Consider the following 25,041-nt stretch of genomic DNA (forward strand, 5'->3'; position numbering starts at 1 on the left):
CAGACATAGATATTCAGCATCTCCCCAATGACTCTACTCAATCTTATTTCCGCAATGGGAGCCCACTGCCGAACAATGGGGGCTTTGCTTGGGGCTCCCCTGCAGGTGGCATTAGGAGGGGCACCAAACGGAAGACGTTTGCTGTTTCCATTGTCATTCTTCTGCTGTTGCTTTAGGATTCTGTAACCTCTTCTACCAGCACTGCCTCTCTCCCTCCCCCTGAACTGCCAGGGTCCCAGTGAGATCTACTCCCAGGGATTCACACAGGCAGTCACACCTGTGACTTGAAATATTCTTTATTTTGTAAACATCTGTGTTTAAAATAGATGAACCCTGCTCACAATTCATATCCTGGACCCGAGACACAGCACACGAAGTTTACCCGTCACAGGGAGATGGTGGGGCTCAGGAGCAGGTGGAGAGCCTGGGGCTGTGCCGAGCCTCAAGACGACAGGTGCAAAGGTGGTGAGGAGCCAACAGGCAGGCGCACCTGCTCAACAGTCTAAGGCCAGGTCCCAGGCTACCTCCGGGACTGGAGAAGTTTAGGGGTGAGAGGCTGATTCTGGTACCTCATGAGCATAGCTGCACCCTAAAATCCCAACCCCCCCTCCTGCCCCATACCTCTCCCCAGCTGTGGCCCTTATGGATGGGGCTTCTCAGGCCATAGAATCCTAATCCCAAGTTTTCCCTTCCAGAACCCCTAGGGTACAGTAAAAATATAGTCCCTCTTCCCCAAGGGGGCTAGGAGAGAAAGGCAATGGTGCTCGGCCAGATCTTCAGGGAAAGCAGCAACACTGACCACAGGTTGGAGCCAATGGCCAGTATAACTTCCCCTCCCTCGAGTCCCTGGCTAAGGGCACACCGAGGGTTGGCACTGCTGACCTCCCCACCCCAGAGTGATGCTGCATGTTTTAACACCTGAGGAGTTAGTCCTCAAGGAAACATCCTCAGCTGTGGTCGTGACTTCGTCCTAAAGAGTCAGCTCTTTACATTTCTCATTAGCCGACGATTTATAACTATTCCTGCCTTCCTTTTCCTTCCACTATGATAACCCATCCCCCATTCCTTCATCCTGAGCTACCCTCTCCCGCCCTCTCCTGATTTGATAAGAGTCAGAGGAAAGGTTTGGCGATTTCATCCCCCACCCATTTTTTCAGAGGAGTAAGGAAGTGGGGTTCTTAATCCTTCACGTGTGTGTGTCCTGGATTTTAGTCCTTAATTAGTGAATGTTCGATGCCCAGTTTTGTTTTCACTCCAGTGCCAGCCATGCAACGCAGCTTAAGACCGATCTTCCTCCCTAGGCTTCTCCCATCTTGGGAAGGTGGGGAGGAACCCTACTAGGGCTGGTAACTGACTTGTTTCCTCCTTAAAGGGCCTCCTGCAAACGACTCTTGGACCATATGGGGTTAAAGAAACTTCTTCCTGAAACAAAGGGCCCTGGAGGAGGGAGTCCGATTCCCTCCACCTGTAGCCACAGTGCCGTTGGCAAACCCTCAAGCCTCTGAGTCAGGAGCTAGAGGAACAAGATGAGCACTTGGTCTTGAAGGCTGAAGGGAACAGCACCGAGCGTTCCTACCCAGGGCTTGCCTGCTTTTTGCTCATGAGCTCCCTGCCCTTCTCCCACAAACTTTGGGTCTCGGGAAAACCTTGAGAGCGGAAGGCTGGGCTCGGTGAAAGACCACCATCGTGGTTCTGTCACCTCTCTCCTGCCAGGGTGGTGGAGAGATGCCCATCTTACATAAGAAATGGAAGATGGGGCCCAGGAATCCCTGCTGCTGCCGAATTCCCCTCTGGTTTGCAAACTGCTGTCCCGGCTCTTAACCTGATATATAGGAGCTGGTCCTTCACTTCCAAACACTCCCCTTCCCAGAGTGTGTGGTTGGCCCCAGGGCTCTCCTTGCCCTGCAGTGCCCTCAGGCCTTGGTCCACATCTTTAAATTCGGAAGCCCGGGGGCAGGGAGAAATAGTGCACACGCTGCACGGCAGGTAGAGAATGGAGGTGGCTTTTTATCCCTGCCACCCCTCATCATTTTTTTTTCTTCTCTGAAGCTCAGTTCCCCCAAGAGGCAGGAGGGCAGGCAGCCAAGTGCAGCGGAAGCTGGGGACGGGGGGAAGGACAGCCCCAGTCGTGGGGACCACCAGTTTGGGCCTTCCTTCCTCTCTTGCCATTCCTCTTTCCCCGGTCACCGGGGAGGCAGGCCCATGGCACAAGAAGGGGCGGTGGGGAGGAGAGGACGGGGAGGATTTCCCACAAAGCGGGGTGGGGCTTCTCCCGGAGCAGAGCAGGGAACATGCCCCTGAGCCTGAGTCCACTCCCTCGGCCCGGCAAAGAGGGAGGAATTGAAAGGTGCTGTACCAGCAGCCACACGGGACACGTGGGGGGTGGGGGGAGGGCTCTGATAGGAACACAGCTGAGGGGAAGGGACAGAAAGAGAGGTGGGAAGAAGCGAGGAGAAGCGGAGAGGAGACCAGATGCACTGAGAGAGAAGGAACCTCCAGTGGCCTTGACTCCAGACTGGGCCATCGTCTGGGACCTCAGGGTAGTGAGGCGGTGCTCGTAGCACATCAGGGGCTCGAGGCAGGCCTGTGGCTGGGGAAACAGGCTGGAGGGGGCCATCCCGGTGGGGAGGGCGGGAGAAGGGGGGCGAGGCTGCTCGGACAGGACAGAGGAGCTGCTCCCTGGAGCCAGGCAGGGGGAGGAGCAGCGGCCGAGATTCCACAGGGTCACCCAAAGGAGAAGAGAAGCGGGGCAAAGCCCAGGCTCCCTGTGTGCCCGCAGCCCTCCTGCGGGGAGAGGGGACTGTGCGGGGCGGGGGCGCTCCACGCAAGATGCTCAGCACCAGCAGGTTTTCGAAGAGTTCTCCGGGCCCTCAGGTTTGCCCTCATCCTCCTCCAGCTCCGCCAGGGCCAGCTCATTGCTGGCGGGTGTCCGCAGACCTTCCAGCTCCTTCCTGTGGGCCTGCAGCACCAGCTCGGTCAGGCGCGTGAAGGACTGGGAGAGCAAGGAGCGCAGTTAGTCCAGGTCTCCCCTCTTCCCGGCACCCCTGTGGCTGCCCGCCCTGGGTGGGGCTCATCTGCTGTCAGCTGCTCTGCTGCCTCGTCCTCTCGCCTCCCTGCCTCGCTGGACTCAGCTCAAGAGACGGGACTCACCTCTTTAATGTTGAGGTTGGTGCAGGCACTTGTTTCATAGAAGTCCATGCCATACTCTTTAGCCAGCTGCAAGAGAAGAACATTCCTGAAAGGGAGTCGCTAAGGGAAGGGAGGTGCCCGCAGCACCTGGTGCATCCTTCCTGCCACTGCACTCAGGGCCCGTGCTGTGTCGTGACAGTTTCTCAGAGTAGACAACTTCTCAGATGAGACTAGGACTTCCTAAGACACAGGCTAGCAGAGAATGGGAGAAGATGCTCCACAAATGCACCACCCCTCCCCACCTACACACAGGCACACATATACACCCAACACACACACATCACGTGTCAGGAGCCAGAGACACAAAATTATTGTGACAAACTAATGAAAAACATGGGCTTTGAGGTCAAACAGACCCAGGCTGGAATACCAGTGCTGTCACTTAAGAGCGTATGACCTTAGACAAGTTACTTCTTCCCTCTAAGCCCCAGCTTCGTCATCTGTTCAAAGGGGATGACAGCATCTATCAACCAAGGCTGTGGAAGGGTTAAATGGGGTCATGCATCTGTAAGCACTTGCTTAGCACAGGGCCACACATACAGTACTCAACAAATACGAATATTCTAGTAGGAGTTGGCCTCTATTTTCAAAATTTTCAATGACCATGTATTATTTTTTATACTAAAAAACAATTTTATTTCAAGTGCTAATGGGATGCTATTGACTGAAGAGGGAGAGAAAAACTCTTGAGGCCTTCAGAGTAAGTGGGTGACTCTGGCCTCAGTGGTACCCATCTTTCTTTCTGTTCTCTGGGAGGACGGTCTCCCTGTGTGCTTGGACATTCCCTCAAAACCATCCTCCTACCCTCTCTGCCGCCATGGCTTCTCCGAATGTGGGCCCTTCATGCCTTCATTTCCCTTCCTACCTCTTTTCAAGTGTAAGGAGGACAGGGGGTGGGTATGGAGGGGTGGGATGACTGTAGGACAGAAGCTATGCCTGGATACTGCTAGAGGAGAAGGGAGCGACTTGAAGTCCCTCCTCCGCACTAACCAGGGTGGGCTCTTAGGCAGAGGTAATCCTGCTTTGGGGGCCTTGGAGCTGGGAGAGGTCTTTGTTTCAGGATGGACCCCAACTCACTGTCCTAAAGGACAGAAAACAAACTCTCAAGGATGGCAATTCAGCCAGTGCCTTAGGCTACTGTGGAGGTAGGGGGGTGTCTGATGATGGTGATAGAACCCTGGGTCCCAGTTCTCAGGCCTGGCCCAGGAAGCCAGCCAAAAACCCAAGGGATGGATTCAGCCAGCTCACTCCCACTTACCTGCTGCCCTTGCTCTCTTCCCACCTGCCGTTTCTGCTCTTCATCAGCCTTATTCCCTATAAGGATCTTCTGGACACCTTCTGGTGCATACTAGGGACAAAGGACAGACAGAACTGCCAGTGAGTGCTGCCTTTCCCCCAATCTCCCCACCCATATAGCCTACACTGGCTTCCACACCAGCAGCAAAGTTAAGAGCCCTAGGGACAGAGTGGGCTGACTGGGTGCAGGTGCCAGGCTTCCCCAAGTACCATGGCTGACCCCAGGGGTCCCAGAGGGATGTCACGGGGACTGTTTAGGGTAGAAGACACTGATGCTTCCTCGGGTTGGGCAACTGGAAAGGACATTGGACTTAAGTCCAGCCCCTCACTCCACAGATGAAGAACTGGGGACTCAGAGTTCAAATGGCTTGCCCAGGGCTCCACAACTGTGGTGGCAAAGCCAGGACTGGAACTCCAGTCTCGCAATTCCACCTGGTCCTGACATTTCAGGAAGGAAGCTGTTCCCAGCGTAGGCTCTGTCCTAATTCATTTCAGGGGAAGACACAGCCATGGAGGCCTGGCAGGGTACAGAGCATGGAGGGCATGGCTGCTTGGGCTTCTTCCTCATGTCTTACCCAGAGGTCTTGATCCGGGGCTGTAGAAGGCAAGGGTTTCTGGTAGTGTTTGCTCGCCAACCCTGACAGCTTCAGCCCTTCCCATGTGGCCTTCACTTTGCTTTCCCCCCTGAGGTGCCCTTCCCCACCCCCAAGAGTGAGGCAGCACATCCTACCTCATCCACATCACTGACCCACTTCATGATGTGCTGGTAAGAGTGCTCGCTGCTAATGTCGTAGACTAAAAATATTCCCTGAGAGAGAGAAGGAGAGAGAGATGGGGCAGGTACATGCACACAGAGACAGTGCACAGTCATGGGGTCAGAATTGGGTGTGGTACCTTAAATGCTGGGTCCCAATCTCCCTTCTCCTGCTTAGCACAATGAAGATCCCTCAGCACCCAGAAAAGTCTCCTTCTCTCTCAGACCCCCAAAGCTGTTGCTTCCTAGGCTCATCACAGAGCTCTCTGAGGCAGAAAGGCACCAAGACTTTGATGTGGTCTTTGGCCCGGGGAGGAGGGTGGAAGTTGAGGGTGAGGGTGGGGAACTGCCAGTAGTGAGTGCTCAGAGAGTAGCTGATGAATGAATGATCAGCGAACGACTGAAAGACCGCCCTGAGCCCACCCCCCTCACTCCCCAGCAGGCAATCCGAGGGCCCATTTGGGGATGAGTGGCACAAATATCTCAAACGCCCAGAGCCAGGAGTGTGGGTGGCAGCATCCCACCTCTAAACCCTGAAAATAGCGGCTCACCTGGGCCCGTCGATAGTACTGCTTTGTGATGGTCTGATATCTCTCCTGCCCCGCTGTGTCCCTGCAATAGAAAGCCAGCCCTTCAGAAGAGCAGGGACCATGGAAGCAGGTGGGGAGGGGAGGAACGGGAGCTGGGAGACCCTGTGCCTTTGCAGGAGAAACTGGAGAGCTGCAGGGTGAAAAATCAGTGGAGCTTTGGTTCCCAAGGGCATCCAAACGTATCTGACTCTGCAGCAGAGAGGGCTGGTCATAGGTGCTGACAGGGCTTGTGGGTCCTTGTCAACTGTATCTGCCACAACCATAACTGGGTCTTGGATAACTGTCTCTAGGATTTGGCCATTGTGGCCAGACTGGTGGGACTGCTCCATCTCCAGTCCCTCTGGGACCTCTGCAGGCAATGCCCATACCACTCTGAAATTGGGAGGCCGCTCCAAATGCTGGAAAGGCAATGCTTCCAGGAGCAACAGGCCAGAGAGCCATAGCGGCCCCCTGTGGCTACTTATGGGAACTGCACTGTGCTGTAGTGAGGAACTCCGACCAGGAACTCCCACCGTAATGATGGGGCGTAGCCCTCCCTCCTTGGAATCCTACCTCAGTGCTATGCAGGGCAGCACGGCCCAAGGGAAAAGTTTTATTCGAGGACAAACCCGCAGTGCTTAGTTTGCCAATTCCTTCTAATTCTTGCTTTTTGGTGACTTGCAGTCAGTCCCATAAGTTTCTTAAGAAAGAGATGAGAGGGAACTCCCTGGCGGTTCGGTGGTTAGGACTCCGCGCTTTCAGTGCCAAGGGCCTGGATTTAATCCCTGGTCGGGGAACTAAGATCTCGAGAGCCGCAGAGATGAGAGATTAAGGCTCATGGGAGCAGGAGGTGGGCTTTGAGACTTCTGCTTCTCTCCTTTGAAGAGGTGGCCAGTTACTCCAGATGAAGCCTTGGGATTTTACACATGGCAGTGGCAGCTAGGGAGAGCCCCAGGTCCTCTCCTCCTACCCAACTCACCAAATCTGTATCCGCACTTTGATGCCATCTACCTCTATGGTCTTCATCTTAAAGTCAACACCTGGGGAAAGGAAGTGAGCAAGAAAGTTAGGAAGGGGGCTTCCCTGGTGGCACAGTGGTTAAGAATCCGCCTGCTAATGCAGGGGACACGGGTTCGAGCCCTGGCCCAGGAAGATACCACATGCCGCAGAGCAACTAAGCCCGTGCGGCACAACTACTGAGCCTGCGCTCTAGAGCCCGTGAGCCACAACTACCGAGCCCGCATGCCACAACTACTGAAGCCCACGCGCCTAGAGCCCGTGCTTCGCAACAAGAGAAGCCACCGCAATGAGAAGCCCGTGCACCGCAACGAAGAGTAGCCCCCGCTCGCCACAACTAGAGAAAGCCCGTGCTCAGCAACAAAAAATAAAATAAATAAATTTTAAAAAAAAGAAAGGAAAGATACCCGCTGAGAACTGAAGTATGGCCCAGGGCACTCATACCTGAGGGTCTCCTTTTGGTTTAATTTGGCAGAAAGATGGCACAAGGTAAAGGCCTTCTTGAACCAAAAACTGACCCTCAGGGAGTGTCCAGGGCTTTGAATGGGACTTCCCTTCCTCCTTGAGCTGCAAGTTGCCAGGAGTAAAGGGCCTGTGGCACACGGGAAGTGAATATGGGGGAATCCGCTCAGTTGCTGCCTTACTTAGCCCCAAAACGTGTCTCACTCTACTCCCATGTAAAGTCTTCCTTATTTATACTTCTGCAGAGAACCACTTGTATTTATCCCTCCTGGAACTCTAATCCCTAGGAATAGCAGTCCACCTCATTTGCCTGGGTTTATTCTCTCTCTGCCTTATTAGCAACCAGGAGGGGGGTTATGGTGCCGTCGTGAATGTGGGGAAGGCACAGAGACCCTGGCGAGAGAGGAGGACTGTTTCAGCCCCACAGTGTGTATTAAGCCCTCGGCACCTAGCAAAGGCCCACCAAGGAGACGGCCTAGTGCATCTGTTGCTGACTAGGCCCTTTTACCAGAGGAGGCATTGTTGTTTACTAGAAGGAGCATGGGCTTCGATGTCAGGCCTGTGCTTGAATCCTAACTCTGGCCACTTAACTCATAGCTATGACCTTGGGCACCTGGCTTCTCTGAGCCTCCATTTTCTCATCAGTAAAATGGGGACATTACCAATCATTTCAGTGGGTCACTGAGAAAACCAAATGAGACACAGTGCCTGGCACCTGGTGGACATTCAGTCGGTCGCAGCTATCACTATACCAAGTACAGCCCTGGTCTACATGGGTGCTCCTGGGTCACTGCCAGTGACCACATGAAGAGGCAGTGGCACAGCATGTCGTTGGGGGAGGGAGGGTAGACAATCAGGGTTCTCAGGCTCATCTGCCCAGGGGCTTGAGGAGCTAAGCTGCCACAAGACACAGGAAACGTAAGGGATTTGGCAAACCAGTCCAGTGCAGAAACGTATCTGGGGAATTTTGCAGCAGAAGTCAGCACCACCAGCAGCATGCAGGCTTGAATCTGAGTGACAGCAGTGATGAGGCACCTCTCCCCAGCCCTAACTGTGCCAGGCACTGTGCCCAGTGATTCAAGAGCTGTGTCTAGGAAGTTAATTAAGCTGCAGTCCTCGTGCACTCCCTGGAGACAAGTCAGGAATGGGCACCATTAACCAGTGTTCAGGTGAGAAACAGGGTGAAGGCAGAGTTCTGGCCCGTAGTCCCCAGGCTGCACAGCACAGCCCCAAAGGTGCCAGAATCCCCAGCGCCCCTGCCATTCCACGCCGGCATTAGTTCTTTGCCAACAGGAATACTTCCCCCCTTATCCACATTGTCCCCAGCTTTCCACAAACACAGACATTAAATTCAGGCTCTTCCCTCTCACCACTGAGACCAATCATCATTTAATTAAAAGGGAGAAAAAGATTCAGATGGGACAACCTGAACTAAATCAACTTGCTTGGAAGTGAATCATTTTTCACCTGCCCAAGCTGATTCATATCTATTGAGCTGTACTTTTCCAAATGGGTAACGTCTGGCAGCCATTCTACCGAGGGTGCCAAGAAAGTAAAAAAAAGAGGAGGGAGAAAGAAGGAGAGGGGCCCCTGGCCTTGGTGGGGGGCAGTAGCGTGCTCACCCCCTCCCTAGACAAGCAGTTGTCAAGAATTTGCTTCTCGGGACTTCCCTGGTGGCCCGGTGGGTAAGACTCCACGCTCCCAATGCAGGGGGCCTGGGTTCGATCCCTGGTTAGGGAACTAGATCCCGCACGCCAAAGCTAAGAGTTCGCATGCCACAACTAAAGATCCCGCATGCCACAACTAAGACTTGGTGCAGCCTAAATAAATAAATATTAAAAAAAAAAATTTGCTTCTCCCCAACACCCAGCATAGAAGGGAATCAAGAAACCTTTGTTCTTTCCTGGTACAGTGCCTTCTTCCCAGGAGAATCAGTGATTCTGTTCATTTTATAATAAAGCCAGCTCATCCTCGTACCAGCCCAGCAAGCCCAGTCAAAGGACAGCACCTTGTGCAAAGTGGTCACAAGGGTGGGGAGCTGGTGAGAGAGAGGAATCTATATCCTTTATTCCACAAACTTCTATGGGAACTTACTTTGTGCCCTGCACAGTGCTAGATGCAGACTAAGTGGCCAAAAAAACAGATGGTCCTTGCCCTTACAGAGCTTATTAGACAGGAAACAAAGGCCCAGGGAGGTAAGATAACTAGCCCAAGGTTGGCACAGCAAGTAGCAGAGGCCTGTTTGATGGCAGAGCCCTTGCACTGTTTCTTGGGGGAATGACAGGAGAATAGTGTGTTAACCAGGCAGAGAGGCCTTACCTACGCTTTTCTGTTTCTCTCTGGAGAAGGGCTCAGCTGGGGGAGGAGCCCCCAACACCAGGGAGCTTTCCCTGACAATGAAGGCAGGTCTTAGGAGAGGCAGGGCTGACAAGAAGACAGGGAGCCGCCCTGGGAGTGAGCGCTGGGCTTGGATTCCTTCTCCCCTCTTCCCTTGCTTCTTAGCTGTGTGGCCAGGGACCAAGGCTGGGGAATTCTGGCAGCTCATGGCACCTCCCCACCACCGTCTTGCAACCTAGACCCTCCTGACCACCGATAAAATTTGTTGTAACATCTCTGAGAAATAAAATGCATCAGTATTGGCTCTTCACCGGCACTAAGGAAGAAACATAGAAAGTCTATGCCTTCTGAGGGATCTTCCTCTCCCACCCACTCCCCTCCTTTTTTTTTTTTTTTTTTAATTAATTAATTTATTTATTTATTTTTGGCTGTGTTGGGTCTTCGTTTCTGTGCGAGGGCTTTCTCTAGTTGCGGCAAGCGGGGGCCACTCTTCATCGCGGTGCGCGGGCCTCTCACTGTCACGGCCTCTCTTGTTGCAGAGCACGGGCTCCAGACGCGCAGGCTCAGTAGTTGTGGCTCACGGGCCTAGTTGCTCCGCGGCATGTGGGATCTTCCCAGACCAGGGCTCGAACCCGTGTCCCCTGCATTGGCAGGCAGATTCTCAACCACTGTGCCACCAGGGAAGCCCTCCCCTCCTTTTTAAATTGAAAGATTAACAGCCCAAAGATCTTCTAGTTGAATCTATTGCTCTACTCTGCTCCCATACACCCTGCACCTTCCACGGTGTCCATCTACCAGTCAGCCCTGGCCTGCCGTGACCTGTGCCCATCCGTGGCCCCTTCCCTGTCCCTGCGTGGCTGTTGGTTTTTTTCCACTGCTGAGCACTGCAGGGCAAAGTCAAAAGACTGGCCTTGTTTAGTCGCCTAGAGACATGCTTTCTCACCTCTGCCGGCCCTCACCGCTGCTCAGAAACTGTTTATTCCAGGTGGTTCACCCACCACGTTCCTCACAGCCACTGTCTTCCCTGCTGAAGGGCTCAGTCCCGGTCCACCCTCTCCCTACCACTACCACTGAAAGAGAACACCCTGCCCACTGTCTTAAGGGCAAAGTGACAGCTGCCTGATGAAGCCTTGCTGTGAGGCCCACCTCATTTCCTCAGAACGTCCTGTCGTCTCCACCTTCCCCGGGGCAGAGTCCTCTATCCTTTCCAAGTCTCACCTCTCAGCTGTCATCAGCCCCCTCTAGGTGTACATCCTATCCTAATAGTTTCGCCCCTCTCTGTTGCACCTTCAGACTCTTCAGGGAGAAGAGAGATTCTTCATCTGTCTCCACCCCTGGTGTGTTCTCATCCTGGCTCCTCTAAGGCAGCACTTCTCAAACTTTAAAGTGGATGCAAATCATGTGGGGACCATGTTAAAATGCAGATTCTGATTGAGTCAGTGTGAGATGCGGCCTAAGATGCTGCACAAGCCTCTGGGTGAGGCTGATATTACTGGTCCCTGGATCACACTTTTGACAGCAGGCTTCTAAGGACAGTGGTTCTCAAAGTGTGGTCCCCGGACCTGCAGCATCAGCACCGGCATCAGTCAGGGCTTGTTAGAAATGCCAATTATTGGGCCTCGCCTCAGATCTACAGAATCCAAAACTCTGGGCAGGGGTGGGGGTGGAGGTGGCTAGGAATCTGTATTTTAACAAGTTCTCCAGGTGATTCTAGTACATGCCGAAGTTTGGGAGTTCCATCTGGACTGAGACTTTGCATGTGAAGTGTCAAGTGAGGCAGCATGGGAGTTCTCCGATTCTCAAGGTGTACTTGGCAGATGCTCAGCTTTAGAATCACCTGGGGTGATTTAAAAAAAAAAAAAAAAAGATACTACTTTGACTTTCTACTTTCTAGACCTAATGAATCAGAATTTGAGAGTGAGGCCCTGAAACCTGTATTTTTAACAGGACCACGGGTGATTTTTTAGATAGAGGAAAGTTTGAGGGTTTAATTTAGTGGAAGAGCTATCCATTGGCACTGGAGTCAGAAAGACCCGGGTCTGAATCCTGATTCTGGTACTTGCTGTGTGGCTTTGGGGAACTCTCAACTTCTCTGAGCCTCAGTTTGCTTGTCCATAGAATGAGAATACCAGTGGCCTCCTAAGGGTTGGTGTGGGATATAAATTAGATAATATATGTGCAGCTCCTCATAGGTAGAAGATAGTCCTCTCACTCCTACCTTCCCTTTGCTAAATAAAGGCTCCCTGGGGAGGAGCCAGGAAAACAAACCCAGAGCACCCTTGATGTGGGAAGGATTGCACAGTCTAGTCCCTTGCTACTCTACTACCCTTGCTCATCCGGAGACCGGCAGCATCCACGTCACCGGGGAGCCTGTTAGAAAATTCAAATGGGCCCACCCAGACCTACTACATCTAAGGCACACTAACGTTTGAAAATCACTGTCTAGCCCATCTCTAGGTAGAACACACGCATGGCTCATGATACTGCTAAGCATTATAGCACACGCCCTGGCTAGGGGATCCAGAGCCCTTGGTTCTCATGCCAGCCCTATGAAGGAGGTAGGGGCAGGGATTATTACCGTGAGGTACAGAGAAGCCAAGTAACTTACTCCCTTCCCACACCCTATGGCTCAGCCAGAACTGCAAACAGGTTTCTTAAAACCTACCCAGGGCACCTCACTTGATCAGTGGCTTCCCAACCCTCCGAGGCTGCAGACTCTTACTGCCTTTTGTGTCCCGCCCCTGCCTTCCCCACCCCTGTTCTGGTATAACAAGGCGTCTAGTAGTGGGTACACATGGAGCAAGCCCACCATAACCTATTATCAGGGAGCCCCTTGCTCCCTGAGAGCTCATGATTTCACTAAGCCCAGATGCATCGCCTTGCACAGCGCCACGTCAGCATCCCTTCAGGAGGACCGGCTTCTTTTCCCAGGCACAGGGGACACCCAGGTGTGAAGGAACAAGCAGCTACCTCCACATTGCTCCGGTAGAGGTTCTTGGAGACCTTAGAGCCCCGGGAGCAGAAAGTCAAGAAGACGAGGCCTTAGGTACTGGGGCTGGGGACAGAGGGACAGGGCAGGGGAGACGGCACTGGCACTCCCTCAGCTCCTAGCTACTGCCCCAGTCCACAGTGGAGGGCCTGTGAAGACCATGGAAAGAAGGGAACAGGGCACATCCAGGGGAACGGCACTGCTTCCCATCACTGTCTGCCTCCAAAGAAAACCCTGGAAAGCATGGAGGGAGTGCAGCTCAAGAAACAGAGTGGCTTGAGGACACGGGGAGGGGGTGGGGGAGGGGTGGGCTGGGACAAGGTGAGAGAGTGGCACGGCCATATATACACTACCAAATGTAGAATGGATGGGTGGTAGGAAGCAGCTGCATAGCACAGGGAGATCAGCTCCGTGCTTTGTGACCACCTAGAGGGGTGGGATAGGGAGGGTGGGAGAGAGACGCAAGAGGGAGGGGATATGGGGACATGTGTATACATATGGCTGATTCACTTTGTTATACAGCAGAAGCTAGCGCACCATTGTAGAGCAGTTATACTCCAATAAGGATGTTTAAAAAAAAAAAGAAGAAACAGAGTGGCGAGGTCATTAACAACACAATTGTGAGGTCAGAGTTTGGTTCCAATCCTGCCTTTACCACTAATTGCCTGTGTGGTCTTGGGAAAGCTACTTAACTTCTCTTTGCCTTAGTTTCCTCACTTGTAAAATGGGGATGGCAATCCCTGATGTCAGAGAATTTTTGTGAGGATTATGAGATAAGCTACAAAACCCATAACACAGAGCCTGGCACAAAGAGCTTCATTAAATCTTAGCTGAAAAAGCTATCTCCTATGGGGGGGATGAGATTAGGGTCATGGCTTAGGGAATAGAAAGAGCTCTAGAAAGTAGGAGGGAGCTCATGTCAGGAAGAGGAAGCAGAGTGGTGCAGAGAGGGGAGACAGCCACACTAAGCTGGAGTGTTTCAACAAAAAGTGAAAATGCCACCCACCTTGGGAGCCCCATGGCCCCCAGAGTCTGGCTACACCCTAAATTCTGGCAAAGCTAGGTGTGCCTGTTGGTGAGCCAGCACCTCATGGGTTAATGTCAGGTGCCAGCTTGCCTGCCCGCCCAGTGCCACATGCTTCAAGTGGAAACAGGACTCTTCTGGGTGCCAAATGTTATCACCGTGATCAACCGCAGCCCAGAGGCCCGGCAGCCAGTGTGACCTGAGCCTTTTCATCAGCAATGAGACGCCACCACAGGAACAACTTAATACATCTGAAACCCAAGGCAGATACCCAATCCCTGGAGCCATGTTGGCTCTGGTTACCAAGCTCAAGTCCCAGGAAGGACCCCAGCCCCTCCCCCTGCAGGAAACCAGGATGTAAGGGACAGGATGTGTGGAGCTCACGTGGGATGTGGCAGGAGGTCACCCCGAGAAATCCCAAAACAAACTGTCGGGGAAGGCAGACCCTGCGGGGAGGTGGCTGCCTGACTTTGCCACCCCAAACAAGGCACCAGCGTAATCCCTTGCCCTCAGCAAGAGAGGAAACCATTTCCCTGCCAGCTGAGGGACAAGGGAGGGGAAGAACAGGGAGAGGAAGAAGACAGAAGGAGAGCTAAGAGACAAAGCTTAAGAGAAGATTCCAGGCACAAGTGTGCCTCACACCAGTCAGGTGAGGGGCGGGGGAGAGTGTCTTTGCCCCAAGCCTGCCACTTAATGCATCACCCTTCCTCCCTTCTGTCTGGGAACTCTTAGCCTCACTGTCTGTGGGGCTGCATGCCACTGACTTCCTCTTACCTAGCTCCGGAATGACTGTCCCTCATGCTGGCCTCGTTCAGGGGAAAAGATGCCCCCAGGCTCTCTCTTGAAGGGAGAGTCTTTGGAGACCCTGGACCCAGGAACCCCGGGGCTATTATCACGCAGAAGGGTTTCCCAGTCAAACATGGACTCCCTGTGATGCGGAGAGGAATGCATGCCCCAGTGCCTGAGCCCTAGGATCTCCTACTCCAGAGTCCTGGAGGGTCACTCCAGCAGCCTGGCTGAGCTGATGGGCATCATCTGACACCAGCAGTGACCCTGAGCAACAGGCAATATTGACCTTAGTGTAAGACACTGACCTGTCATCTCTGCATTCACCAAAGAGGACCCCACTTGCACAGGGATCACGGGAGCCACTTTCTTGCTCCTTGCTATGTCTGAGCTTCTCCTATAGCATGTATCTGAGCAGAAAAGGTAAAAGCTACTGGAAACTGTTCACCCTTTACAAAATGCTCCCCTTCTTCTCCCCTCTTCACACAGTTCCAAACTGTACATGAGTACATAATGAGTTTCTCATTGTCTGTGAGTCCCAAGAAACCAATACTACTTGCAACTTCCCTCAGGGAAGAGCAAAAGTTCTCTAGGAAATGTACGCATGCATTCATCCATTCATTCATAACAAACTATTATTGAATGCCTACCATGTGCCAGGAACTAAGCTAGGTACTTGAAGACACAGCTGCAAATAATACAGAAAGATCCTTGTCTTCAGAGAGCTTCTATTCTAGTGCGGAAGACAGATAATAAATAAGTAAACTAGTAATTTCAGAGAGTGATAAGTGTTGAGGCAAAAGCAGAATAATGGAGTAGAGGATGAGGGCGCCCGGGCACAAGCTGCTTTAGAATGGCTGGTCAGAGAAGATCTTTTAAAGGAGGTGACATCTGAGCTGAGGACTAAATGACAAGAAGCTACCAGCAGGGGGAAGATCTGAAGGATCAGGGCCCCAGGCAGGAACACATTTCAGTCAAACTTGCAGTTCCTCAGAAGAGAAAAAAAAGAGGGGCCACATTATTCTTTCCTCTATGATAAAAGAGGGAAAGCTCAGCAAGGCCCTGCCCTTCTCTGGGCTCTCCTGGGGACCCACCAGTATCACGCACGTGTGCGTACACATTCATGGACATAGAAACACACATTCATGGACACAGAAACTTGTCTGGAGGCTCTAACTGAAGAATGTGCCAAGAAACTTCTCAAACACTTGCAAGGCCAACTTGGAGACTCCTCGCCCCCCACTTTACGATGAGGTCTCTACAGAGACTGGCTCACGTGTGTAAAGCACACCATCCCTGTGCAGAGTAGGTGTTCGGGAAACATCGGTCCCCTTGCCCTTCCCACTGCTGCATGCACAGACCTCCACAGGGCCTCCGGGCCGTGTGCCACGCGCTCCAGCTAACCCCGTCCTGCTCCCCTCCAGCAGACCCTTGACCTGGGCCTTGCTCCCTCAGCCGGCTGCTGAGTGGTCCATGGGTACCGCTGAGGCAGCCGAGACCCGCCAGGCTTCTGACCACTCACTCCTCCGCCCTCCGCAGAGCCTCTTCTGGGCTGGGCCGTGTTGACAGGCGGCAGAAGGTTCCAGGAGGAAGAGACTGGAGCCCGGAGCCTCAGGAGCAAACATCTTGGAGGGAACAGGCCCTCTCGATGCGTCTGCCCTCACACGGAGCCCACAGAACAAACTCCCAGCAAGGCTCCAGCTGAACTTAAGCTGGTGCGACCACGGCCAGGCATAAGAGTAGCAGCCCCGAGTCGTGAGGCGCTTTTTCCACACACCCCGCCCCCAGCCCCGTCCCCTGGGGCACCCTGCTTAGTCTTCAAGGCCTCACTCAAATGTCACTTCCTCCGTGAAGCCTTCACCAACCGATGCAGGAGGAATTTATCACTCCTGTGTGATTCCAAAGCATTCTGACATGGCTTCTGCATAAATTCTGCTTGTCTGTTTGGATGCCTGACTCCTCAACAGCTCTGTGAGGGCACAACAGCATCTTGCTCACTTCGTAGTCTCATTACCTGGCAGAAGGCAGATACTCAGTGTATATTATTCAACAAAACTGAATCAATGAAAGAAAAAAAATGAATGAGTAGGTGTGTGAGGGAATAAATGAGTGAATGAATGAAGTCAGTACATTCCAGGAGAAAAGATCAGTGGAGAGAAAATTGTAATCAGAGAAGAGGGATCAGAGAATGACCCATATTTTGAAGCCAACTGTCGGCTCTCTCTTTGGAACATGGGGCCCCAGTCACAGAGTTCTCCGTAAATATGTTATCAAAATAGTAACATGCGGGCAACACTCAGATCTCATCCTCAAAGGTGCCCCGGCCAGACTCCTCAATCACGACCCCAGACTGTCCCCCAGAGGGTCATGTCAAGGAAGCAGACTCAGCCAACAGCAGTGGTGCAACTGTCCCTCCAGCCCAGAGCCCTCAGATGGGGTGAGGGAGGCACACGTCCTCTCTGCTTTGGCTCCCAGGAGAGAGGTTCTGCTTGGCAGCCTTGGATGGGCCTTCTGGGGTGAGCAAGGGCATGCCCAATGCAGTTGGGGAAAGTGGAGGAGAGGAGATAGTTCAAGTTGGGGTCACCTGTGTGCAAGACGTGAGCATCACTTCCCTCGGGCCTCAGTTTTCCTAGTTATAAAATAGGGCCAATGATTAGTTCTTTCCTCCTCAGTGGGAGGGATTAAATGTCCAGGAAACTCTGTGGTCCCTTTGACAAAGCACATTACCCAGGGCAGAATAGCCAAGGAGAGGTCAGAGGCCTGTGCAGAAAATTGGCACTTGTACAGGGAAACAGGCGCAAATATTAGATTACAGAAAAAGGCACTCTGAGAAGAGGTGGCAATCAGGGTAGAAGAGTAATAGCCAAATATCGACTTTCTTGTTATAAAGCTCATCACCAAGCTGTCTGGGAAGCAGGGAGGAGGAGAAGAGGAGGAGGAAGAAGCAGGAACCAGGGCGCTCGAAGCTGTGGGTGAATCTGCAGTTGTGCAGGTGGCACAGGTGCACAGAGCAGCTGAAATGAGGGCTTCTGAGCCATTCTCAGGGATCATGTCCTCGGTGCGGGGGGGGGGGGGATGTGCTCAGCAGGGCTGGAGGCAGAGTGACACCTGGCTGAGGTCGGAGCCTTGAGGCAGAGCTGTCCTCTCGGGGGGTCACGTCTCTCCCCACTCCTCCGCCTCTGCACAGCCTCGCCAACTCACTCTTCCTTCTCAGCCCCCGCACTGTCAGGGCAAGGGGGGGGAATAGCACCAAAGCGGAAATGAAACCCAGAGTCTACTCATGTGCTCCCCAGGAAGGGCAGCTGGCACCCCGGTTCCCATGTTGTTCACTGCTGTCCCCCCAGCTCCTTGCCCGGCTCAGAGCGGCGGGTGCTCTGCAGAGTGCCCCAACGACCGAATGCACGAGTGATGGTCGGGATGACCTCAAAGCACATATCGACAGTTTGTTCATCTCCAGCTTTCTTATGAGCTAGGGATAATCATAATACAATGAGAGCAGCTGCCTTTTTTTCTTTTGAGAGCTCTGCCAAGTGCTTTGTATCTGTTAGCCTCTGTAATCTTCACAAAGACCATTAAGGAAGATTCTGTTACTATCTTCCATTTACAGATGTGGAAATTAAGGGCAGAGACGTTAAGTGTCTGTAAGGCCACGGCGAATCTTAGGCCTGTGGTCTGCGCTCCTTCTATTCTACTCAGCTTCTCACCTCCCCTTCCTTTCTGCAGGCCTCCCAACACGGTGGGGAACACAGACCCACCTGACCCTCCCGCAGGGTACACAGCATGTATACACAGTGCCTTACGGTCTGGGGGCCCGCAGACCTCAGGACCACGGTGCCCAAGCATTGGCCCCCATGTTTGTTAGGCCACTTGATTGCAGGCTATTGATCTCTCCCCGCTGGTCCTTCCCCAGCCCACTCCCCCATCTTCAGTTACTCACAAGCCCTTTCCCCAGGCAAGGAGAGCCAGTTCAAACAGAACTTCCTGAGAAAGATGCTACTGCAGCAGCAAACCCAGCCTGAGGAACCAAGCCTGAAGCCACAGCCGTTCAACCAGTCAAGCCAGAAAATTATAGGCCGAAGCCTCCTAGAAGCCCAGAAGGTGGCCTTTAAGACAAAAAGGTCCCCAGAACAGGGACAGAGATGACAGGGTCTCAGGGAAGACCAAGGACTGGGGGGAGAAAACCAACTCACGGGCAGTCCCTACAGCTTGCATGAACGGCTGACACGTGGTCGCCACACAGAAAGGAAATCAAAGGTCCCCTGCACGTAGATGTCCACTAGGATGGGACATCATCTCCCTGCTGGGCAGGCAGCGCCAGCCACGTGAGGCCCTCTCAGATTTGAACTACTCGCTGCTTCTGGAGGGAAACCAGAACAGGTGATTGCGTGGAGTTTGGTGTTGGTGTCACAGGAGGGCGAGGGGTGGAAGATAGAGAAGGGACGAGCTGAGTGGGTCCTACGTGCCCACATACTACCACTGGTCTCCCCTGACTGGTCTCCCTGCCCCAAGGCCTAAGCCCCTCTCCCAGCCAACATCCTAAGTGCCATCTTCATCCCCCTGCTCAAGAAACCCTTGACACCATTGCGAAGGCTGGAGTTCCAGCTCCTCAGCCAGGCCCTCAGTGCCCTCTGCCTTCATTTGTTCATTAGTTTAACATTTATGGAGAGCATGCCCGGCCCTGTTCTAGGACTATGAAAACAAAGAGGAATGAGGTTTGGTCTGACCCTCAAGGCACGTGAAGTATAGTTTGGGAGACAGAGAGATAAACAGAGGAATGTTCTCCTCCCCTAAAAACTCCCTTCTGTTCCAGCCAGACTGCCCAGAGTTCCATGAACACCCACTGAATTCCCACCTCTGTCGGCTCTGCTCCCGTCGCTCCATCTGCTCCTTCCCCTACAGGAACTGAGATGCAGCCCACACTGCAAGCCCTCTCTCCAGCCTGCCCTCCTCGCTGAGCCTCCCTGCCGCTTCCGGCCACAGGGCCCCTCTCCTTCTGCGACCTCCCCCATCTAGCGCTTTGTGTAGCGTTAGCACACGTGCACGGGCCCCTCACCACTCACGGGCTGCCTCAGACCAGTCTTGCGTGGTTATTTAGCTGCTGATACCGAATGTAATACCTTCATTACTAGGAACACTAAGGATCATCATCCATCCCCTACATTTGAAGAGTGCTTCACAAAGTGCTCGCAAAGAGATTCTCTCATTGTGGCCAAGGCTCTTTTTCGCCTGTGTTGCTTCCCCAACTAGATCACAGGCTTCTGTGGGCAGGAAAAGGTGGACTGCAATCTGTCTCTAACATGCCTGGCACGGTACTTTGTAGTGAATGCTTAATTAATTGGCTTAACAGCTGAAGAAACAGCAGAAAACATCACAGCGCTGACTGCCCGCCTCTGCATGGGCCCCTTCAGGGTCAGCACAGCTGCATGGGAAATAAATGCCGGTGGCACGGACCCAGCTCAGGGCCACCTGCCCACCTGCTGACCAGAAAGAAGAGGGGCGGTCAGTGCCTCCACCTACCTGGGAGGTCTCCTCACTGCCCCCTGCAGGCCCATTTCTGGAATGTCACATGCTCTTACAGTAAGTGGCCTAAACAGTGAATCACAAATTGACATGATCCAAGAATCTGAGCTCTGTCTTGGTAGTAACTGGTGAATTGCCCTGTTTTCCCTATTCCACAGAAGCAGCTCTGGGAAAGGTGCAGAGATCGATGTCCATGATGGTAAAAGAATGTGTCTCAGATAAGGAGCAGCTTGGGAGAGGTGACCCTGGGTTTTATTCTTCTGGGAATCTTCAGGTCGCAAGCCCAGATACAGGACATACTTTTTTTTTTTTTTGGAATAGATAAATTAATGAATAGGACTTGGTAGTACCCATTTTCCTGGCTCCTTGATTTGTCTCCTGGCTGCCCCTTCCATCTCCCTGGGGAACTTTTTGTATCCCAGAAGGGAAAGCTTTTCTTGACCATCCAACTCTTCTCCTAAGTCTTAGTTGCAGCCAAAAAACACGCCTAAGACAAGGCAGAGTCACAAGTGCTGTGGAAAGCTTTAAACTGGAAAGCATTTAAGAAACCCAGTGGGGCAGATTTTAAAAGGCTGTTGTGAAGAAAGGCAGGTTTCTCTCTCTTCCATGGAATCTAAACTCCTAAAAAGTCCTCTCTATCCTGGGGAAAGGTGGACCCAGCCATCAGTGCAGAGAAAGTGCTAACCTGCTGCCCTTTGTCCTCAAGCCTGCAACCTGTCCTCATATCCCATCTGGTTCCTCAGCCATTCCCAGGCGTTTCCCCAACATCTCCTCTTCCCTGAGCCTTCTCCAGAGGCCCGCAGCCCTCCCTTGGTCTCCAGACCTGTCCCATCCCTGAGATGTGTCTCATTCAAACAGCAGCTCAGCCCAAGCTCCAGAGCCTCCTAGGAGCTAGCTTTCCAGCTCCCCTGAGGAAGATGAATGCATCTATCTGTCCCCTGATCCTGAGCCCCTTGAAGATAGTGAAGCAAAAAGAGAATGAGACCCTAGGAGCTCAGTGATGATGACAACGGTAATAGCAGCAGTGTTTTACAAACATTATCTCATTTAATCCTTACAACAGCTGGGCAGGTAGGAACTGTTATCATTCCCATTCTACAGATGAGAAACTAAAGCTCGGAAGCTTAAGTGATATTCAAGGTCACGCTGCCCCAAAGTGAGGTTTCCAGGTCTGTCTGACAACAAAGCCTGCCTCTGAACCATGAGGCTCTGGTCCTCCTGGCTCTACCTGCTCCCTCTTTCCTCTTGGCAAGGAGTCTGTGGGGGGGGGGGAGGGCGGAAGTCTCAAGTGGAAGCCTAGTCTGGGGCCCTTCCTGACAGGAGAGGGGACCTGGGCGGTGCTGAAGCCACTCCAGGACATCACTCAGGGAACCCGTTAGATGTGAGTGGAATGCCCTCCACTCAGACCTCTCAGAGGAGGAGGCCACTCAGGGTCCAAGAGGGGACTCTCAGAGGGGAGGCCACCCACTCCTTCCCAGAACGAGTGAGCCCATAACAGTCCTGTCCGGGATGCCACAAGGCCTCGTCCCTATAAGCACAGGCTCCAGCATTGCCAGAGCAAAGAGATCTATTCTAAGGTGAGTCCTGCCTGCCTTCTGACCCCCTTGCCTGGCAAGTAATCCTCCTGGTCCTCATCCGCCTTCAAAACAGATGCTTCAGCTGACTGCTTTTCTGAAGCTGGCTAGTAAAGGCCCCCTTCACCGGCACATTGGCTCTCACCTTAGCCATGCCCTCCTCCCAGGTGTCCCACCTTGTGGCTTCCCTCCACAACTGTGCCCTGTCAACTCAATCCCTTTGGCTCCTCCCTTCCTCCTCTCTTCCCCCTCCTGGCTCCACACTGGGTCGCCCCTGGACTGAGGGTACCCAGTGACTCAGTAACTCGGCTCCCCACACAGCGAACCCCTCTCCCCGAGCACAAGCTTTTTTTTCCCCTCCCCCTCTGCACCTGAGGGTGGGGGGATGTCATATCGGTGGCTTTGATTCTCACTGCCCCAGCTTGGGGTACCCAGGCCTACGCCACCCTGTTGTCTCGGCTTCCACGGGGAGGCTCCCCAGCGTGAGGCCCGAGCGGCTTCCATAGTCACGGACAGCAGCAGGGAGCCTGTCACCTCCAGGAACCCAGGCTTAAATCCCCAGCCGGTGGCCCCTCACCCCGGGACTCATCCCCTCGTTCTCGCCTCCCACGACACCGCCTCTAGGCGGAGGGGCGGACCCTTGTTCCCGGGCTGGGGAAGGGGCAGGGGCCGCCCCGACAAGGGGCGGCGGCGGGGAGGGTGGGGCGCCCGGGGCGCCCCCGGCCACCGCCCCTTACCGATGGTGGAGATGTGCGAGGAGTGGAACTCGTTGTCGGTGAAGCGGCACAGCAGGCAGGTCTTGCCTACCCCGGAGTCCCCGATCAGCAGCAGCCGGAACAGCACATCGTACTGCTTCGCCATGGCTGGGCCGGCGGGCCGGCGGGCCGGCGGGCGGGCGGGCGGGCGGCGGGCTCAGCCCCGCTCGGCCCGGGCCATCGCGGCGCGCGCCCGCCCGAGAACTGCGCCGGCGGCGAGAAGGAAGCGGGGCCGGCCCGCGCCGCCTCGCCGCCGCTCGCTCGGTGCCGGGAAGCGTGTGCGGCGGGAGCGCGGTGGGAGGAGAGAGCCGGCCCCCGACCGCCCCTTCCCCTGCGCCGCCGTCGCCGCCGCCCGGAGAGGGGGCGGGGAGCGCGCGCTGGGGAGGAGACCCCTCGGCCGGGGTGGGGCGAGGGCGGTGCGCGCTCCCCGCCCCCAGGGTGCGCAGCCCGGACAGGGACCCGCCCCGGGACCCGCCCTCTTTACGCCGGGACCCGGGACAGAGCGGTGAGGGGGGTGGGGAACGTTTTTGTTTACCTGCAGACCTTCTGAATGGGGGAGTTGGGATGAGCTCCCACCCAGCTCACCTCTACCAAACTCGGCTTTCGGGTCTCGTCCCTTCTCTCCAAATCGCATGCCGAACCTGGCCCTGCCAGCTCCAACCCAGCGGAGCACCCCGCCCCTGAGGAAGCCTACTGGGCGGGGGAGGGGGCAGTGGTTGGTCCTCACCTAGGCTCACCCCTGGGTCGGAAGGCCTTGATCTGAATCGCGATTCAAGCACCGGTCTACTCTGGAAGTCGCGGTCTCCAGGAACCCTGAGGAGTTATTGCTAGAATTATCCGTCTCTGCCATCTGGCTTCTCCATAACCTTGTGTGACTGTGGCCTCCCTCCAACCGCGCCCCCCCCCATCCCATTTAAACAGGGAAAATGTCTACTAACCTCCTTCACCAGGCTGAAAAGATAGCTGATCATAAAAACGTTTCCAGATGCACAATCCTTTGGAAGTGTTGTGCAAGCAAGTCTCTGTTTTGGATCTAAGCTGCTTAGGATTGGTGCTCAGGATGCCAATACATTATTTCAGCCCACTGAGTATTTCTGCTGGTGCACACCAGTGGCACCAAACAATGAATGGGCCTCTTTCAAGACCTAATTTACTATCACTGAACGTGTTAGCACAAGAGAGAGGCAAATAAATGCTCTCTGGAGTCTAGAAAATTGCCTATTCCTGAGAATAAGTTTTAAGGGAGAACAAGTCTAGCCCATTAAATCTTTAAAAAGTGATGAAAAAGTGTGTGTGTTTGTTTTCAGGCTGAGTATTTGATGGAGAATGTATTTTTCAGTAGTAGGTCAAGGAAAGCAGTAAGTCCATTTACTTTGCTTGAAGAGCTATATTTCAGGCAAAGTGTATAAATTTATAATAAAGAGGGGAAAATCCTGAACCTGATAGTTACTTTGATGGCATTAAAAGCCAAGGAAAACGATCCTGTGGATTCCACTAAGATTTCCAGGTGTGTTTCTGCTCACGGCTTTACACTGGGTTTCAGGTGCATGCCGCAGGCTCTGGAGTCAGGCCCACTTGGGTTCCAGTCCCAGCTCCTCCACTCACCAGCTGTGCAGTCTTGAGCATGTTACTGAGCCCCAGTACTCAGTGCTGAGGGACAGAAATCACCCCACAGTGATTTCCCTATGCGTATGTGGGTGGTAAGTATTTCCCACAGATGGTCAGGGGTGTTTTCAAGGGACTCCCGCCGTCCTGCTGTGATTTTCATCCACACCTCCATACACGGCTGGCCAGGGTGCAGGTTCAGCTCAGCCTGCCCCGCTTTGGGCACTGCAGCTGCTTTACCATCGGTCAGCACTGTAATGGTCAATACTCTCCACAGGCCTCCTTACTGGGACCATTAGTGGCTCTCTGCTTGCTTCTGTCAGGGGAACAGGAAAGAAGATGCAACCTGAGGTAAGTTCCTAGTCCAAGAAGGAACTTCGCTTTAAAGGAAATGACTTTCCCTAGGTAAGACAGGAAAGGGAGTGCGGTTTCCTGAACAAATCCAGGGAAATGAGTGCTCAGACGTATAAAAAATGGAAGAGATTTCATCATACTAGACTTCAAATTCAGTAGCTTACATTGCTTAAAAAACCAAAACAAAAGCAAAAACGAAATAGTCTAGAAGCCCAAGCTTCTAGTTTTTTCATCCTGGCTTGGCTACTTTCAGAGCCATCATAGGGAGATATTCTCTCTTTCCTTTTCCGTGTGTGTGTGTGTGTGTGTGTGTGTGTGTGTGTGTGTGTGTGTGCGCGTGCCCCTGAGAAGCAGAGATTTGGGGACAATGTTAGCAAAAGAACCACATAAACTAGTGGAGACAACAGAGTTTGCTTTAACCAGCGTCTCTGTAAAGGAAATACTTAATTTCGTCCCCTTACCTTACTCACTCAGTGGGACATTTTGGCATCCTCCCCAGTGGAGGTCAGCTTGGACTGGGGCAGTCTTTAGTAGAGCTGGGAGCCATCCGAGGAATGGTTGCTGGATGTCTCTCCCACAAGAAGGCTCCAAGAATCAGTCTCTCCAGTATGTTATACTGATTCTTTTACCAGGGAGACAAGTGCCTGCCCTGCTCCCTGCCACCCACAGCCTAGCCACACTGAGCATGCTCCCTGTTTAAACAGCCAGCAAGGGCACAACTGTGGGATCTACTGTAACAACAGCTAAATTAACTGGAGAAATGCGCCAACAGGCAGCCCACTGCCAAGACTCAGCACAGTTGGACCGTGG

General features: G+C 53.5%; 2 protein-coding genes across 6 annotated transcripts in view; one reads left to right on the plus strand and one right to left on the minus strand.

The window, feature by feature from the left end:
• Positions 1-19,271, plus strand: part of CHURC1 (churchill domain containing 1) — a 48,149-nt gene extending 28,878 nt beyond the window's left edge. For 2 of the 3 annotated variants that reach the window (XM_036843766.1, XM_036843767.1), the window contains exon 5: positions 15,963-16,137. In XM_036843766.1, the coding sequence (XP_036699661.1) occupies positions 15,963-16,128 (166 nt within the window). In that variant the 3' untranslated portion in view covers positions 16,129-16,137. Of the gene's footprint in view, positions 1-15,962; positions 16,138-19,237 lie in introns of those variants that run through there. The other variant, XM_036843774.1, reaches the window with a different exon arrangement.
• On the minus strand, positions 297-23,144 carry RAB15 (RAB15, member RAS oncogene family). 3 transcript variants are annotated; one of them, XM_036843761.1, is made up of 7 exons: positions 22,255-22,801; positions 6,788-6,848; positions 5,791-5,851; positions 5,216-5,293; positions 4,448-4,537; positions 3,151-3,216; positions 297-2,992 (listed from the first exon to the last, which is right to left on the minus strand). In XM_036843761.1, exons 1-7 carry the CDS (start codon positions 22,376-22,378, stop codon positions 2,834-2,836), a joined length of 639 nt encoding a protein of 212 aa, XP_036699656.1. In that variant the 5' UTR covers positions 22,379-22,801; the 3' UTR covers positions 297-2,833. The 3 variants fall into 3 exon arrangements, with proteins under 3 accessions (XP_036699656.1, XP_036699658.1, XP_036699657.1); XM_036843763.1 differs by lacking the exon at positions 22,255-22,801 and adding an exon at positions 22,808-23,144 and having other exon boundaries at positions 2,805-2,992; XM_036843762.1 differs by lacking the exon at positions 5,216-5,293 and having other exon boundaries at positions 2,805-2,992.
• Between the last annotated feature and the right edge of the window lie 1,897 nt (positions 23,145-25,041).

Source organism: Balaenoptera musculus, chromosome 2 (assembly GCF_009873245.2).
Source record: "Balaenoptera musculus isolate JJ_BM4_2016_0621 chromosome 2, mBalMus1.pri.v3, whole genome shotgun sequence".
Taxonomy (NCBI): domain Eukaryota; kingdom Metazoa; phylum Chordata; class Mammalia; order Artiodactyla; family Balaenopteridae; genus Balaenoptera; species Balaenoptera musculus.